The 17825-nt window shown below is 44.7% G+C and overlaps 1 protein-coding gene across 4 annotated transcripts in view; it reads right to left on the reverse strand.

Moving 5' to 3' along the window:
* Nucleotides 1–17825, reverse strand: part of Atp8a2 (ATPase phospholipid transporting 8A2) — a 542501-nt gene that overhangs the window by 147465 nt on the left and 377211 nt on the right. For all 4 annotated transcript variants that reach the window (XM_075950134.1, XM_075950131.1, XM_075950132.1 and 1 more), the window contains 2 exons: nt 790–851; nt 544–600 (listed from right to left, as the gene is read on the reverse strand). In XM_075950134.1, coding sequence (XP_075806249.1) covers nt 544–600; nt 790–851 — 119 coding nt within the window. The remainder of the gene's footprint in view (nt 1–543; nt 601–789; nt 852–17825) is intronic.

Below are 17825 nucleotides of genomic sequence, written 5' to 3' on the forward strand. Positions count from 1 at the left end.
TGGATAGCTATGCAAATTGTATTCTTTACTCATGAGCAATAGTTTCACAGAAGTGTGCTTTAAGGACTCAGAACATGAGATTCAAGGAGAAAAAAAGATGACAAAACTGTCCATGCCACAATGCGCCCTCTTTTTGGAGAATGCCCACGAAGGTCAGAGAGTGAAAGATAGCACAGAGTGCCATAGTAAAGTTCTGTGCAAATACTACATTTTCTCATTTCTCCTTCTGTATGTTTTCTCTCTCTCCTCCCTCACTCTCCTTACTCCTTTCCTTCTTCCTCTCTCCCCACCCCCCTCAGTTATAATGACAGTTTTCATTTCAGGCAGATAATAGTAAGCTTGCTAGGCGCCGAGCAAATAGAGCACCAGGAGTAGTTGGATTCCAAATTCCAAATTGCCTTCATAAAGATCTACAACAGTTTTACTTGCAAAATTCGAAACAAGACAACTGTATAGTATTTATTGTTTCTCCAAGGATTAAATGGAAGTGATTGCATACAACTATCTACCATGGAGAAAGAAATGATTCCAAAGACAACTCACTTTAGTCCAAGCTGTTGTCTCCAAACCAGCTTTCAGGCAAACTGTAACCACAACGTACTGTGAAAAAAAAAAGAGAAGAGTTTGGTGTGACGCAAGTATTTCTTGATCGGAAGTCTGAACTTCAGGGAATCTGATAGCCATAAAGACATGGAGTATCTCACTTTAATGTGGAGAGCCTTGCATAACTGGGGAGGTATAAGCCACATGTGTGCTCTTTTAGGGATGGCTCAACAGTGCTAAACTTACCGTGTAAACAATGTTTCCAACAAACAAATAGTCTGTGGCATGACCGCTGGCCAGCGGAGTATCTGGAAAGCAAAGAAGTGCTATCAGTATTGAGAAGGCTACAGTACAATCTGTTGTTCCCCCCCCCCCCAAGAACATAGAAAATGGAGCGGTAGGAACATCTCTCAAAGCCTGAGGTCATTTCAAAACAGACTCCTTCGTGACTCTAAAGGTACTTTCTCGTTATAATGGTATCGTTTTATCATCTTATGTTTTCCTCAAATGAATAAAACAAAGTGGCAGATGTTCAAACAAACCTAATGGTTGATTGCACTGAATGTACAGTTTTCTAAAACCAAGTTATGGTATGGGAGGTCCTTCTGTCTATGTGTTGCTCTTATTGGTTAATGAATAAAGAAACTGGCTTGGCCTGATAGGATAGAACAGAGCTAGGTGGTGGTGGTGGGGAAACTAAACTGAATGCTGGGAAAAAGGAGGTGGAGTCAGTGAGAAGCCATGGAGCCCCACCAGAGACAGATGCCTGAACTTTACCCGATAAGCCACAGCCTCATGGCGATACACAGATTAATGGAGATAGGTTGAATTAAGATGTAAAAGTTAGCCAATAAGAATCTAGAGCTAATGGGCCAAGCAGTGATTTAATTAATACAGTTTCTGTGTGATTATTTTGGGAGTCTGGGTGGCCGGGAAACAAACAAGCAGACTCCTACAACAAAGTTATCTTTTGGTCTGGCTTGAAAACAAGCAGAACCAGGACTGGTCTAAGAGCACACCAAGTGCCTCAGCCAGAGGACCTTCTCGAACCTTTCTCTTTTAAGTTTAGCTAATGCAGGGCTGTACAGCATCAAAGCTGGTGCAAAGTGACTGACTCTATTTGTGGAGATATTCACTGTTCTTGTTCTCTCATAATCACATGAGCTTCTGGGAGTCAAAGCGATTCAGTGAGAGGTGTTTTAAGCTTAGCTAGGACTTTAAAGCTTCATTTTCACACTTCTTTCTTCCCAGGAGTCCCTAGCAATGTTTCTAGTAGCTACAAAGGCTGAGAGACCCTGCTTGGTGGCACCCGCTCTGTGGAAACCTGACTCTGATCCTGAGTGTGCTAAACTAGTTTCAAGTCAGGAATGGCTTCCATCTCTGTCCCTCCTTGGTTCTCAGGTTCAGATTGGGAGGAGGGGGCAGGGAATGATGACAACCCACGAGCCAGGTCTCAGGGATGTCTGTGTTCACATTGCCAGCGCAGCTGTTGCTACCCACACGTATTTGGGCTGACTTGCTCATCTAATCTGTGGTGTGCTAATCGGATTGAGTTCCAGGTGAGTTCTGGTTGTGGGATGGTCCCTGGGTCCAGCTCTAGGGTCCAGCTTTGCTACTGGCCCTGAGACGTCAGTCTGTGCCCAGAGTGGCAGGCACTAGGACTGCATTAACCACAATCCTCAACTTCATGACTGTTGTTGGGGGTTGTTAAGAGTCACACTAGGAGTTCAGAAAGAGATTCCACCATGGCCATAAACAGAACGCTCTGGGGACCGAGGGGAGAGGTGATAAAGAAAGGAGAGAAGGTAAGGGAGAACTCCATTTAAAGTAAGCATTGAGAAAGTTGGAAAAGGGAGCCGATAAATTAATTTCAGTAAGAGAACACACTGACCTGTGGGCTGAGTATCCCTCATCTGAAAACCTAGAATCTTTAGTGCTTTGAAATCCCACTGAAGCCTTTTAGGTGTTGGGTTAGGGACAGTCAATGGGTGGAGTCTATGTTAATCATTCCACAGTTCAAAATCTTCGATCAAGGAAATGCTTCGGGTCCCAAGTTGGGGATACTCATCCTGTCCTTGCGGACAGCCGTTCTAAACTGAGAGTGTCTATTTCTAGAAACTGGGTCTGAGGTTATCGTAACAGTGGATACAGCACTTCAAAGACACGCTCCACTGAGGGTCATGTGACATGAGACAGGGGTAGCTTATTTAACAAAGATCGTAGCCATGAAAGGAGTAAGTTCAGTCTTTTATGTACTCAAATCTACCCTGTGCAAGGCACTGTAGGAACTGGGAAGAGGAGGCTCCCACCTTCATGGAGTTTGAATGACAGAGCATACACAAATGAACAAATTGACATATAGTCAGCTATGAAGAAATTTAAGATATACTATTTGAGAGAGGTAACACATGAACAAATCAGAATGACAGAGAGGAGTTAACTCGATGATGATTAAACACAGGCTCTGGGAAAGAAAAGGAATGGCTAAGAATCTTAATGAAATCAGTGCTTGACGAGCTCAAAGTCTATTACGAAGACCAGTGTGTTTGGAGATACAGGGAGAGAGGAAGCAGCCAGAGACCAACAGAGGCGGGCTGTACCAAAGCATCTGCACTTCTATGGTAATCATGGCTGATGATGACTGGAGGGTGCTGAGCCTTCGGTGAAGTGGTTTCGAATAGTCTCAGAGGAACAGTGAGACTCACGGGTGAACAGGATAGGGATGATGACAAGTACAGTGCCAATTTGGCAAGGGACGGTGGCCAGCTGTGAAGGTGACGAAGAGCGGTACTGGTAACAGCAGAGCGGCACATGGGCTATGGCAGCCGCCGGCGCCATCCACTTTACCTTTAAGTTAACTGAAAAAAAGTTGGTTCAAAAAGAAACCCCAGAGACTTGGGAGGAGGAGGAAGGGAGAATGAGATGTTGCTCGAGGGGCACAGAGCTAAAAGATTGAGGTGAAGAAACAGTTTTGCAAAAGCTAGACCAGCAAGCTCAGTGTAACTAGGGTCTCTATTTCCACACGGAGAAGGGTTCGAATTTCAGAGTTTCCTTATGTCCATGCCTATTATTACAATATAAAATTAACAAAACACCACAGGGCCAAAATAATAGAAACTTTGGAATAGATGAAAGAAGCACATCTTCCTAGCCCCAGATCTAAGAATGATCTCAAGAAAAGATGCCACAAGCGTAGTGACAAACCAAGGAAAATTAGAAGCAAAACTAGAGACTTTTGTGTTTCAGATAACACCATCAAGGAAATGAGAAAAAGAACAAAAGAATAAAGGAAACACTTGTACATCATGTGTCTGATGAGAAGCTTGTGTCTAGGACATTGAAAGAACCCAACAGCATGAAACTTCTCAATATGAGCATGGGCAAAGGACCCGGATAGATAGATTCAGCAGAGAAGATACACAAATGGCTGACAGGGATGCAGAGAAACTCAACATGGTTGGAGTAAAGGAAACAATCTCAAAGCCGTTTGAAGAATCACTTCATACCCACTAGGACGGCTATACCAAAAATGACAATCAAAGGGTCATAGACAGGCGATGGTGGCACACACCTTTAATCCCAACACTTGAGAAGCAGAGGCAGGCTCTGTGAGTTGGAGGCCAGCCTGGTCTACGGAGGGAATTCCAGGGTAGCCGGGACTGTTACACTGAGAAACCCTGTCTCGCAAAATCAAAAAAAGAGAGTCAACAAAAGTGCAGAGACCTGTAATCGTTCACACACGGCCGGAAGCTGAGTAAGCCGTGCAGACATTTGGGGGAACTATTGACACTTCCTAAAAAAGATTGTGCACATTTATTACACGGCCCAGTAATTCCCAAGAAATATAAAAATGCGAACGGAACACAAAAGCTTATACACGACTGTTCATAGCGGCATTATTCACAGCTGCCCATGAAGCCTAAAACAATGGGCATCATTATTCCTCAGCCACAGTAGCCTATTCATAATGCAGATGTCCATCAACCGGTGAATGAACAAATAACTGTCCATCACTCAGTGAGGGGCGCATCAATACAATAGAGCATTATTGAGAAATAACGAGGAACGAAGTACGGGTACATGCCACAGTACGGACGAACCTTGAAAAGGGAAAGAAACCAGGATCAAAAAGCCATATGCTGCATGCTTCTGTTTATATAAAACGTCCAGAGTGGACAGATCTGCACAGACACGCTGCAGTTGCCAGGAGCTGAGGGGCTGGGGGCTGGGTGACAGCTTTTGGGGGTGATGAAACATTTGGAAGTTAATGACGATGACGTGGCTGGGTTGTGTAATGGAATTATACCTTGAATTGGGTGAACTGTACAGTGCACATATAGAGATACAATTCTATAATGATGGAGCTTCTACAGAGACTTGGTTCTCTGGTCACACTGGACACATTTTAGAGGCTCAGAAGCCGCAGGTGGCCAGTGGCTACTGACCTGGGCAGCAGATACATGCGCCATCTCCCCCTCTTCTGAAGACCAACTGACAATACGGGCCAGAAAGGCCATGTCAGAGCTACTGAGAAGTGACAGAAGCTGGCAAATATTTCAAAGTAGAATGCTTTTTTTTCTCTTTTTGCTCACAACTTAGAGGGAGTGTGGCAGGGAGTGTGAGGGACCTCAGGCTGAGCAGGGAGGTAAATGGGTGGCTGACTTGTCATGGAGACAGTCACCTAGTCTTTGCCGTAGGAAGATTGGGTGGAGGAGGAGCCGTGAGGACCTGCAGCAGCGTCTGAAATTCATGATAGGAATGGACAACATGAAACATGACTGCATGCAACAGAAAGACTTTGGTAAACGAGGTAGGGGAAGGAATTAGCTTAGCAGGCAAATCCGGGTCATGAGAGTTAGGAGACCCTGGTACAACCTGGCTTTCTTACCCTATTCCACTGGCAGAGAGATTTTTTTTAGATTTGAGCCTGAGCCCTACAAGCCTCATTTCTAACATGGAGGTTTCATGGAGGGACAGAGATTAAAGAGGAAGATGCAGCGACAATGACTGAAATGAGCCACAAGGTTCCCTTTGGGTAGGAAATGCACCATGCTCTTAGCTGTTCCATCAGCCCCCTGCATTCAGTGGCAGAGATGCAAGCCTCAGCTCCTCTTCCTCTACTCAGTCCAGATGGATTTCCCAGTTTACCCATCCTGTGTCTTCACAAGCACAGAGAGTTTTAGCTGGGATGAGCAGTGATCTGAGCCTTGGTGGTCCATCTACACCAAGCCTGAGGAACGTAGGAAAATCTCTGGCCAGGTGGGAGTTAGATGGAGAGGAAGACTGAGCCAAAACACAAAGCCCTCAGTCACGGTCTCACAGCTTTGGCTGTTGTTTGAGTGTTGGGACAATCCCCAAACGCCAGCGTTACTGACATACACGACCACATCTGGCCTGACACTTTTTTTCTTTTATCTGCGGTGCTGGTGTCAGAACTCAGGACCTTACACATATTAGGGAAGTGCTCCTTGCTGAGTTCTAACTCCCCTCTGCCCAGTTGTTGTTTTGTTTTGTTTTTGAGACAGGGTATTGCTGTAGCCTCGCTGGCATCAAGCTTATTACTCTCGCCTCAGATTCCCCAGGGTCGGAATCACAAGTGTGCAAACCACACTCACTCTGAGTCTCCTCTGGTATCAGTGTCTCCATCTCCAGTGGAGGCTGATTCCTGGACTAAAAGAGATTTGAAAACGTGAAGCATTTGTCTAATACAGAGGGCTCAGAGTGCAGTCCGCATTGTATGCACACTGTAAAATAATAGGAAGGGATAATCTGAAAGGAAGGACGGCTGCCCTGAAGGGAAGAACTGACCTGAGAGAGGGGGAGGGCAGACCTGAGAAAGGAGAGAGGGTTGACCTGAGAGAGGAGGGAGGGCAGACCTGAGAGAGGAGGGAGGGCAGACCTGAGAGAGGAGAGAAGGCAGACCTGAGAGAGGAGGGAGGGCTGACCTGAGAGAGGAGGGAGGGCAGACCTGAGAGAGGAGGGAGGGCAGACCTGAGAGAGGAGAGAGGGCAGACCTGAGAGACGAGAGAAGGCAGACCTGAGAGAGGAGGGAGGGCTGACCTGAGGAGGAGGGAGGAGTAACCTGGAAAAGGAGACCATTCAATATCTATTTCTAAAGCCTACTGAATGATTTGCACGGGGTGAAGAAAATAGTCAACTTACTATGTACTTGGCTTGCCACAGCTGAGCCGCCTTTAGATTGAACTGCAGCTAGCAGTAAGTGATAGCTCCTCTGTCATGATGGTGCTCAGGCTCTGTGCAAGGGGAGAGCTGTCCTGGAGAACAGGGCACTCTCTGAGACGCGGACAGTCTAAGGTGTCAAGAGGAGCCCCATGCAAGCAGCTTGGGAGTCTGTTCTTCCAGACACATGTTGTTCGTGATTTCTACGGTGGGTTCAGGGACCAGCATAATGTAGGTAGGCTTAGACAGAGGAGGTGTGGAGGCAGTCATTATAGCAAGCTTCTGTGGACAACTGGGACAAAACCACACTGGCTTCCGTATTAAGTAGTAACAGTTCCTAAAACGCTGTATGCAAAATTTCTTTGAAAATAGTGTGGGAAAAGCCACAATTTATAAGAAAAGTATGTCTCGTTTTCTGAACAGACAGAATGATGAGGGAACCCCTTTAGAATCCCCCAAAGGGGAGACTGACGACACTTCACAAAGATGCAATTAACTGTTCGTTAAAAACATCACATCGTTACCCAGCCAAGCCACAGCATTCAGGAATGGCTCCAACAAAAGGCGAAAGGTCCTAGCAGGGTTCTGTATGGCTAAAACGACAGGACGTGGCAATCACGAAAGCAGATGAGAGATACGTATGTGTACTTCTGTTGGAGTAAGAACCAGGGGACAGCTGAGTGGCAGCCACAGGCATCTTGTCCTGGAGAAGGCATTAGGGAGCAGTCAGGAACACCGGCCTCTTCTCCTGCCATAAGGGTATTTGCCAAGACATTTTGGTTGGAACCGATGCCAAGTCCCCGCTGCCTTCTCTTCCTCTGCTTCGAAACTTTCAGCAGAATGATTTCAGACTCCAGACTCTCAGGCGGGACCCCACCCCCTGCCTAAGCAGCTGGGCCTCTTAAGATTCCAGAGGCTCAGAGAAGCTACAGACGGCTTGCTACTCCCGGGTTTATATCCAGAGCAGAGATATTGTCCAGGATTCAGATAACTTTTACAAATAAACGTTCAGAACCGAACCTGTGGACATGGCTCCACTATCGCTACCGCCGGCACTGTCATTTCTGCTCCCAACTACACATTCATAAAGAGGACATTTATTTTCTTCCCTGTCTCTATAGAGAGTGGGATGAAATGTTGGAAAGCACTCTCTAAAAGGAAGGGTTTATACAAGTGGTAGCGATTATAATTACATTCATGACGGCGCTGGGTTAAGTTCCTGGTTACATGAGCCTTGGGGTTTTCTTCTTGCTTTGCCATCTCAGCTGGATGAAGTTAAGGATACGGAACTCAAATTTCAGTATCTTTTTCCCCTTGTGTTTACTAAAAATAGACATGAAAAGGGAAGTTAAAAATGAGAGAAGGTAAACTTGGTGGTGACACCTAATATCAATGTGGTCACGGACAGGTTTTTTTTTTTTTTTTTTTTTTTTATCTCTGGTGCGCAGATAATGTACATTCCCCAGGCGCTGGTACCTGGACGGGGCCCCCGACAAAATCCTGCCAAGAGTGGTGAATAGAAGTGTGAGATTCATTTATGAAGAAACAAACAAAACTCTCTGGCTTGTATGGAAGCTGAGGGTGAGATCAGGGGCTGTGGACTCAGGGGAGTCTGTGGGACTGAACCTGACGGCTGTTGGCATCAGGTGCAGTGCCCCGCAGTCCTCTCTAAGCACAAGAATGACTATGGGAAGCTGTCCTTCTGTTTAACCCACTGGTAGCCATATCAGCTAACAACAGATGGAGACGGAAGCTTTTATGCTATCCTTTCTCTGCCTAGGAAGGACTTGGGCTCAGGACGAATAGATGGAGGGTCTGATGTGTGGTCCTCACACAGAAGAAAGCAGGTGGCTGTCACCTACATTGTGAGATCTCAACAGCAGCGGTGCCCCTCCTTCCTCAGTCTCTCATAGAGGGAAGCATCTCCTTCCCACCAAAAGAGCACGTGCCTGTTTCCTTGTTAAGGGCTGTGTGTTCAGGCACTCTTCCCTCTGTGTCCACAAGGCTCCCAAGATTAGGCATACAATGGGAATGACATGTTGGTGGCTTGTCATTTTGACTATTTTCGAGGCAGAGGCAAGACTGAAAGCTGGAGGCATTACAGAGTGAGTGTGGAAATCAGAGTCACTCGGCCAAATTATCAAGGTTCTACTTCTACATTAAAAAAAAAGAGAGAAACAGTAAGAAGTAAGAAGAAGGCTGGGGATGCAGTCCAGTAGTAGAGAGAAGAGGGTTGGAGATGCAGTCCACAAGTAGGGACTTGCCTAACATGAGCAAGGCCCTAGGTTCACCCACTACCACCCCAAATAAAAAGAACATATTCTCTTCACTTGATAGACTAGAATCATCAAGACTTTTATGTTGTTTAAGACATCCTTAAAATGGAAATCATGGGCCAGAGGGGTACACAGAAAAATTCCATGGAGGATCCATGGAATCTTGCAGGAGAAGAGGGCAAAACATGGGCCAGAACCTTCAAGGGTTCTCAGAGAAAGAGGTGGTTAAGGCACCCTGAGCACTGTTAGGATTGGGAAGCCTGAATAACGTCAGCAGATCTGGACCATAGGGCTCTTCCCTGATGCTAGGAGCACTGACCAGAGCTAACATAAGAAGGAGTACGGGTGTATAGAGTCTGATGAGGAGACGCCTGGAGGCCTGTCTGTCTACCGAAATCTTGTCACCAGGAGGCTTGTCACCAGCCACCCACAGAAATTAACCCGCCCTGGAGGAACAGCTTCTCCAGGATCAAAGGCTTAAGTGGGAGTGCCAAGAGCACAGGAAACATACAGTTAACACACCCCTGACCAGTGCACACCCCTGACCGGTGCACACCCCTGACCAGTGCACACCCCTGACTGGCACACACCTCTGACCAGTGCACACCCCTGAGCAGTGCACAGTCCTGACCAGCACATGCCTCTGACTAGTGCACACCCCTGACTGGTGCACAATCCTGACCAGTGCACACCCCTGACCAGTGCACACCCCTGACCAGTGCACACCTCTGACCAATGAACACCCTTGACCGGTGCACACCCCTGACCGGTGCACACCCCTGACCAGTGCACACCCCTGACCAATGCACACCCCTGACCAGCACACGCCTCTGACTAGTGCACACCCCCGACCAGTGCATACCCCTGACCAGAACACTCCCAAGTGGAGTGCATCCTGGCTGAAGATATTCCCTTGAGCTTTTTGCCAAACTACAGAAACAGAAACGTGGAATGCTGATTTACCTGTTTATTCACTTAGGTGTTTGCCTCCGTCTGGTCTAGTGTCTCAGAGTGTCCTGAGAATGTTAGGTTTCCTGGGAACACATTTCATCTGACCTGGGCCCCCTTCTTCAAGTCTTCTCTGGCTGTGAGTTCCAGAGCAGAAAGGGTCATGTGTTCTGTGCATCTCTAGCACTTGGGTGTCCCCTGGTCTAGAGAATGTGCCCATTCCTCTGCTTTGTCTCATGAAGAGGTGTGATTGAGTTTAAGAGCTCACAGAATGCTGGCAGACTTGCCTACATCCAGCTCAGTGTGGAGCAAGTCATGAGTGTTTACAGGCTGCACATCGGAGCTCACAGCAGCAGTGACAGTCATACTATTATAGGCTAGCAAGATCACAGCATCTGCGACAGACCCGATCTCACCGTGGTGACACATTTGGTGCATAACTGCCTTCTCCAATGCTGAAAAGCCTGTTTCTTAACCAGTGTCAATACTGAAGTATCTCCGTGCTACCTTTTCTTCTTAAAAGTGACTGATTACTTCCACTCTGGACTCCAGGGAACTGAGGTCAGCACTGGAGTAGCTCCCTATAGACGTGATAAAACACTGCAGTCCACAGCAATTGGGGGAGAAAAGGGCTTCTTGGTGCACAGGCTCTGATCGCAGTCCATCACAAGGGGAAGTCAGGGCAGGAACTCAAGGCTTGAACCTGGGGTTCGGAACTGACGCAGTGACCATAAGGGAATTCTGTTTCTCAGGCTCACACTCAGCTCCCTTTCTTATACCTCAGGACCACCTGCAAAGGGATGGTACCGCCCACAGTGGGCTTAGGGACCTCCCACATCAATAATTAATTAAGAGCCCCACCCCCACCCCCACAGACCTCCTTATAGGCTACTCCAACAGAGACATTTTCTTAGCTGAGGTTCTTTCTTCTCTGATGACCCTAGCTTGTGTCAAGTTGAAAAACAAACAAAACAAAAACAAACTAGCCAGCACCAATATTTTAATGGAAGTTTCCTCTTCTGGGAAGAACATTCCTTCTTTTCTTTCTTTATAAATTTCATCAAGGAAAATCAGAACAAAATTCAAATCAAAATTAATTTTATCTTCTTTTGCCAATAATCACATTCCACTTCAAGGAGGGCCGTCCATCTGTGTAGGCTGGAAATGCCAGTGGAAGCCCAAGAGCAGCCAACATGGCCCTGGAGTTGTGGGACCTGAGACCACACCATCCATAATCTTAACCTATGGACATGTTCAGATCAAAGCAGTGGCAGATTTCAGATCAAGCATTGGGTGCTTGATGGTAGGACACTGAGAGAAATCTGATTTATTGATTTTCCTGAGAGGAAAAATTTATTTTGAAACTTGGAAGGAGTCCCCACAAACTCCATGAACACGACTGCTTTGGAAGTCTATCCAAAACCATGCAAAAATAAGCAAAGGAAAATTCTTGGAAACATTCTAGAAAATGAATGACCTGCACACACCTTAAGAATATTTCTTCCCTAGATCATATTGCCTTGGCAAAAATAAATAGAGCTCATAGGTGCCCGAGCCTTTTGCCACCAATGGTTGGGAGAGGGTTTTATAATAACACTCGTTGATTTTGTGACATAATTTACATGGTAACATATGAAGATGCAAAGTCACTCTAGAGACCTTAGTCCTGGTCAAACAAAGGTTCCTCCAGACTTTGAGTAGGGGTGATGCTGAGGAAGGGCTTCAGGAAGCAGCTGAGGAAGGAGGGAGGCAGGCTTGAAGACACTCTGTACTAGATGGGGTTCTTAGTTTTGGAGAGCACCCAGGATTGTCTCAAATTGGCACTATGTTTCTGTACTCTACTCTTGGAGACAGAGTACATGTTTCTTATTTTTTTTAAGATTTTTTTTATTGCCAGGCAGTGGTGGTGCACTTGTGAGGCAGAGGCAGGCAGATCTCTATGAGTTCAAAACTAGCTTGGTCTACAGAGTGAGTTCCAGGACAGGCGCCAAAGCTACACGGAGAAACTCTGTGTTGAAAAGCCAAACAATTATTATGATTACTGCTATTACAATTATCTTAGTTATAGATTTATTATTATAATTACTACTATTATTATTTTAATATTTCATGTGTATGTGTGTGTTTCTTTCTGTATGGTTTTGTATATGGGAGAGTAAGTGCCTAAGAAAGTCAATGGCATCAGATTCCCTGGAGCTGGAGTTACAGATGGAGGGAGGGAAGAAAGAAGGAAGGAAGGAAAGGAGAGGGAGGGAGGGAAAGGAAGGAAATGGAAGAAGGAAGGAAGGAAGGAGTGAAAGAAAGAAGGAAGGGAGGGAAAATAGCTCACTTGTATTTAGGACATTAAATCACTTTCTGGATTTTTACCATTGACATCCTACCAAATCTATCTGTCCAAATAAAATGAAAAACACATGATGTGGGATGTCCTTCTGTATATGTGTTGTTTTTATTGGTTAATGAATAAATCTCTTTGGGTCAATGGTTGAGCAGAGTAAAGCCAGGCAGGAAATCAGAACAGAGATAGAGAGAGCAGACAGAGTTGGAGAGACGCCATGTAGCTGCCTAAGGATAAACATGCCAGAAAATTTTACTGGTAGGCCACAGCCTCGTAGTGGTATATATATTAAAAGAAATGGGTTATTAAGAGTTAGCCAAGAATATGCCTAAGCAGTGTTGCAATTAATATAATATTTGTGTGATTATTTGAGTTTGAGCAGTCAGGAAATGAAGAAGCAGTTTCTGTTTACAAATGGCATGCCAATGTGGAGGGCAGCTACATCCACATAACTGAGAGAGCTTGGGAAGGAATTCTAGACACAAAAGAAAAAGATTAAGCACAGCTTCTTGGTAGCCACAGTTTTTCAGACAGGCTCTGTTTGCTGGCAGCAAGCAAAGGCACAGCTCCTTTAAGAATGTCTTCCTGATTCAGTGTTAGCAGCAAAAAATCACATGGCTTCTTTAAGATCTGGCTTCCTGGTTTGTGCTGGCAGAATGAACTCTGGTTCTTTCAGGAGATCCTGCACTTAAAGGGGTCTGCGAACAGCATGTTACAAATTGCTTATTGACAACAGAGATCTGTTGCGTCTCTGGAGCTGGAGCAGTGAGCATGGCTCACAGAGCTGGTGATAAACATATCTCCACCATGTTGGACTGGGCAGAGCCAAAAAATCAAAGCATCCTTAGTCCTAGCCATGCTGCTTAATATTTTAAGAAGCGCTCCTGGTCAGAAAATGACTACAGATATGCAATAAAGACAGATTCAGACAAATATAAACCTCTGAACAGGTCACCATGTGTTTAAAAAGTATATGTAAGATATAGACAGTTATAAAAAGGAGTAAAGCCTTTAAAGAGACAGTAAAAGTAATATAAAAGAGTACAGTCATAGATTAAAGGAGTAAAAAAAAATAAGCCACATAAAGATGGAATATACTACACAGAGAGTCTGGATTATGTATGTTATTGTGTTTTCTTTGAAGTTTTTGACTGCAGAGAAATGTTTGATTCTGGGGGCTGCTAAGGTAAACCAACATATATATTTTAAAGGTATCTTGACTTAAAAATTTAAGTCTAAGGATATGTTACTTTGGAAAAGAGGTTAGCTTTTGTTTCCACAGAAGATGAGAACCTGTGGATTCCTTTCAGGCTAATGTGGTTTGATGAAACAAGACCCCTGAAAGGTCTCCATGAACCCCTAAAAATACTTTGCCCAACAAATAGTAGAAAGTAGTTTGGAGAAAACTACACCCAAATTCCCAAAATGATTGTTTATAAATGTTTATTTTCATTTAAAAGGGTTGATTAAAAGTAATTAATGGTTATAGTCAATTTCTTAAAAAAATAGGATATGATATAGAGATGACTACTTTGCATTGGTATGGATCTTGGTCTATTAATACAAATTTAATGTTGATTTTATCACATTGTGCATATGTATTTCTACTCTGTTTACGGTATTATGTTTATACAGTTCAATTAAAAATGTAATGTATAATTAAAAATTACAGATAAATAGTCATTTATAATAGTCAAACTTGTAGTCATCTTAGTTAGGTTTTCTAGCTATACAGAGATATTTTTCAGTTACATAGATAATCTTCAACACTCCAAAGACTACAGAATATGGCATTTAAAATGTTTTAAGAACTTAGTACTTTTCTCAACAGTGAGACATGTCTGCTTCTGGCAGCACCAATTATTTCAGAGAGATTGGAGAGCACTGAAGAAACTTGTTATGGAATTTGCCTTCAATGTGATAAGGCTAGCCATTTGGGTAAGAAACTGCTCTTGCCTAGACTGCTTTATTCTATGCTATATGAACTGGGCATGCAGGACCCACAGAAAAGTGACTGCTGAACTTTCCAAATGATGGAATGGTCCTTCAGGGTTCCTGCTCCATAGAAGAGACTACCAGACATTCTGCAGGACACAGAAGAAAGCAACTGATGAACTTTGCCAGTACAAGACAGATCTTCAAATTTCCTGCTTCACTGAAAAGTCTGCCGGGTATTATCAGCCTATAGGCTGAAGATAGATGCCCCAATGTTATGGAAAAACTTTGTGTGACTGTCCAGGTAGCAAGATGTCTCTGCTAATTCTAGAGTTTTGAAAGTTGCTTACAATGCACTTCCTGTTTACTTAGGTAATATCATATCCTTTTGGGGTCTTTGGTGGAGTTGAAGACAGTTATAGTTTTCCTTAATTATGATATAAGATAAATTAGATATAAAACTTTAGACTCACAAAGATAAGATAGATGATAGAATATTTTCTTTAATTTTGTCAGATATAAATACACTAAATATTGCAACTGTAATTCTTGCTTGACCTGTTTTATTATATGTAGTATTACTATATTAAAGTTAAAACCTTCCTTTTGAATTAGACAGAAAAGGGGAGATGATGTAGGATGTCTTTCTGTATATGTGTTGCTTTTATTGGTTAATGAATAAATCTGTTTGGGTCAATGGTTTAGCAGAGTAAATTCAGGTGGGAAATCAGAGGAGAGAGAGAAAGAGAGAGCAGAGTCAGAGAGACGCCATGTAGCTGCCTAAGGAGAAAGACGCCAGAAAACCTTACCAATAGTCCATAGTCTCGTTACAATACATAGAGTAATAGAAATGGGTTAATTTAAGATGTAAGAGTTAGCCAGGAATATGTCTAAGCTATTGGCCAAGTATTGTTGTAATTAATTTAGTTTCTGTGTGGTTATTTGCGCCTGACTGGCTGGGAAATGAACATCTGGTCCCCGCCTACACACACACACACACACACACACACACACACACACACACACACAACCACCACCACCACCACCAGCAGCAACAGCAACAGCAGCAGCAGCAGCAGCAGCAGCAGCAGCAGCAGCAATTCATGCCAAATCTTTTGCCAAGTCCTGTGTTTCTCTATAAAACAGTCTTAACTGAGTCATAAGCAAAGCCTTATGTTACCCCTCTCCTACCTCCAGCCCTTCAGTAAGAAAAGGCTCCCTTGCATTCCCACTTCTTTCCCCCAGGGCCCCATCTAGCCACCATTCTTTCCTTTATGCTGTAGTCTTCTCAGAGTTCAGCCTTCCACATAGAATGCTAGGCATGTGCAGACACATTCACACATTCTCAGGTACAGAGTCACAAGGCTTGAGGAGGAGAGGGGGATGACACTGTCCACTGATCCCACAAGATCCCACAGACTGGGACAATCAACATGAACTTATTCCTCACAGTCCAAGATCAAGGCACTGGCAGGTACTGAGGGTGGCAGGGGCTTCATTCCCCCACAGAGGGCTCTTCTTTCTGCATTCTCACACACTGGAGGACACGCTCCCCAGTCTCTTTCTCAAGAGTACACTCAAGAGGGCTCTATTCTCATGACCTTGCCACCCCAGCGGCCCCGCCTCTCCATCATCTTGGGGGTAGGATTTCCATATAGGGATCACAGGGAACGACAAAGAGCCCATTTCCCACTTTGGATCTTCTGCCATTCCTGCACAACTGAGTCCTATTCAGAGTCACAGCTAACCCTAAGTGTGGCCTCCTTTAAAGGTAGTAACAACCCAAATGAAATGTCTTCCTAAGCTCTGTGTTCAATCACATGCCGCTTGCACTTTACTCGAGATATTTCCTCCCGTGTACTAAAGTACAAAGTCTTAAAAGAAAAGACACTCAGCTTACACTTGTACATTGACCTTTCTTTAGTAAAATTATAAGTATTATTTATTTTGTGTGTCCGTGGAATGTGCACCACAGCATGTGGAAGTCAAGGGAAACACTGAGGGAGCCAGTTTTCCCCTCTTGAAATGAGGGTTCAGGTGATCCAACCTAGGTCATCAAGCTCGGCAGCAAGCACCTTTACCTGCTAGGCCATCTTGCTGGCCCCTAAATTTATCTTTCACCCTTGAAATCCAGCACAGTTTCTGAGTCATGGAAACATGAATGCATACGGTCTGTGGTATTAACAACTCTTGCTTCTAACTAAGTGAGAAACTTTACAAATTGGCTCAAAAAAGAGTTATCTTTTTTTGCTAGGGAAATCAGATCAAGAAGAACAAAAATGGCCCCTATGCCAATACAGCTAATATCTGTCATTTAGTTCCCTCCGACACTTTGACTTTTTAGGCTATGCGCAACTCTGCTAGAAGAAAACTCTTATGCTAAAAATTTGCCAGATGACACCCATGCTGACAGCGACAACAAATGCAGAACCCCCGGTGCCATCTGGTTCACCTGTTGTTAGGCAAATAACGGAATTGGAAGGGACAGGTAAGGGAAGCAAACCCCAACTTTAAATTCACTCAGCGACACCTGCTAGACGTGTATGCATGCTGACTCTTAGTCACGGGCCACATCTGCGGAGTGATGGAATCTAGGCAGACAGTAGCAAGGCCGCCACCACCTGCAGGTCACAAGCTCAAGCATCAGAGAGCCACCCTGTAGCACATAATGGCCGTCTGAAACTCTGCTGGAAGGCAAACTCTTCTAGGGTTATCCCGATGTGAGCACAAGCCTGATTTACAACTCCAGCCGCCGAGCGCTCTGGACTCTTGTCACTAGTCAAACCCTGCAAAGGGGACAGCCGCTCCTGTCACCAACATGCCACAGCTTCTGAACAGAAACCTCAGCCCAGGCCCTTCTACTCATGAACTCTGACTTAAAGAGCCCTCAGAAATCAAATCCACCACAAATAAAGATGAAATGCAAGGGGCCTTTGGAGTTCAAAGACAATTGTTTTGCTAGAAAGTTCTCTTTTTGGGGGGGTGGGAGTAAGGGATCTAGAAGCAGACAACTTCATTTTCTTTCCTAAATCTTTAAGGGCCTTCTAAAGAGAGGGAGCTGTAAGATGTCTGAAAGGAAAGCACATGGGACATAAGCAGCTGTCTGTCCATCTGACAGCATGGGATGGGCCAGACAGCATCAGTGTGATGAGCCATTCCGGTGGAACACGGGGCACACCGACAGGAACAGTTTGTAAACCTTATACTCCTATGTCCTTCGGAAAATCCAGGGCCTTGCCTAGCCAACTTTAGCAATGACTTTTTCTCCCAAGGAGCTTCTGATGATTTGAGAGGGATGGCATTTTTATGGTGTGTTTTCATCAAGAAGAGGGAACTAGCACAGGCTATTCCTGTGCAGGACTAAAGCCAACCTGGAGAATCAGCTATGACTTCAGATAGGTGTGTCGGGGAGATTGCTCTCAGGAAACACGGGGTGGGATTACATTTACAAGACCTGCATACAGATACGAGGAACTTGAAGCAGAAAGTTTAAGTGAGTGGCAGAGGCTTTTAAATTCACGGGAAAGAGACGTAAGTGCTTCCTCCAGGTCAAAGACTCAGTTATCACAAACGGAGTGTGGAGTTTCTAGTATTTACATAGCTAT

The sequence above is a fragment of the Microtus pennsylvanicus genome, chromosome 15 (assembly GCF_037038515.1).
Source record: "Microtus pennsylvanicus isolate mMicPen1 chromosome 15, mMicPen1.hap1, whole genome shotgun sequence".
Lineage (NCBI taxonomy): Eukaryota > Metazoa > Chordata > Mammalia > Rodentia > Cricetidae > Microtus > Microtus pennsylvanicus.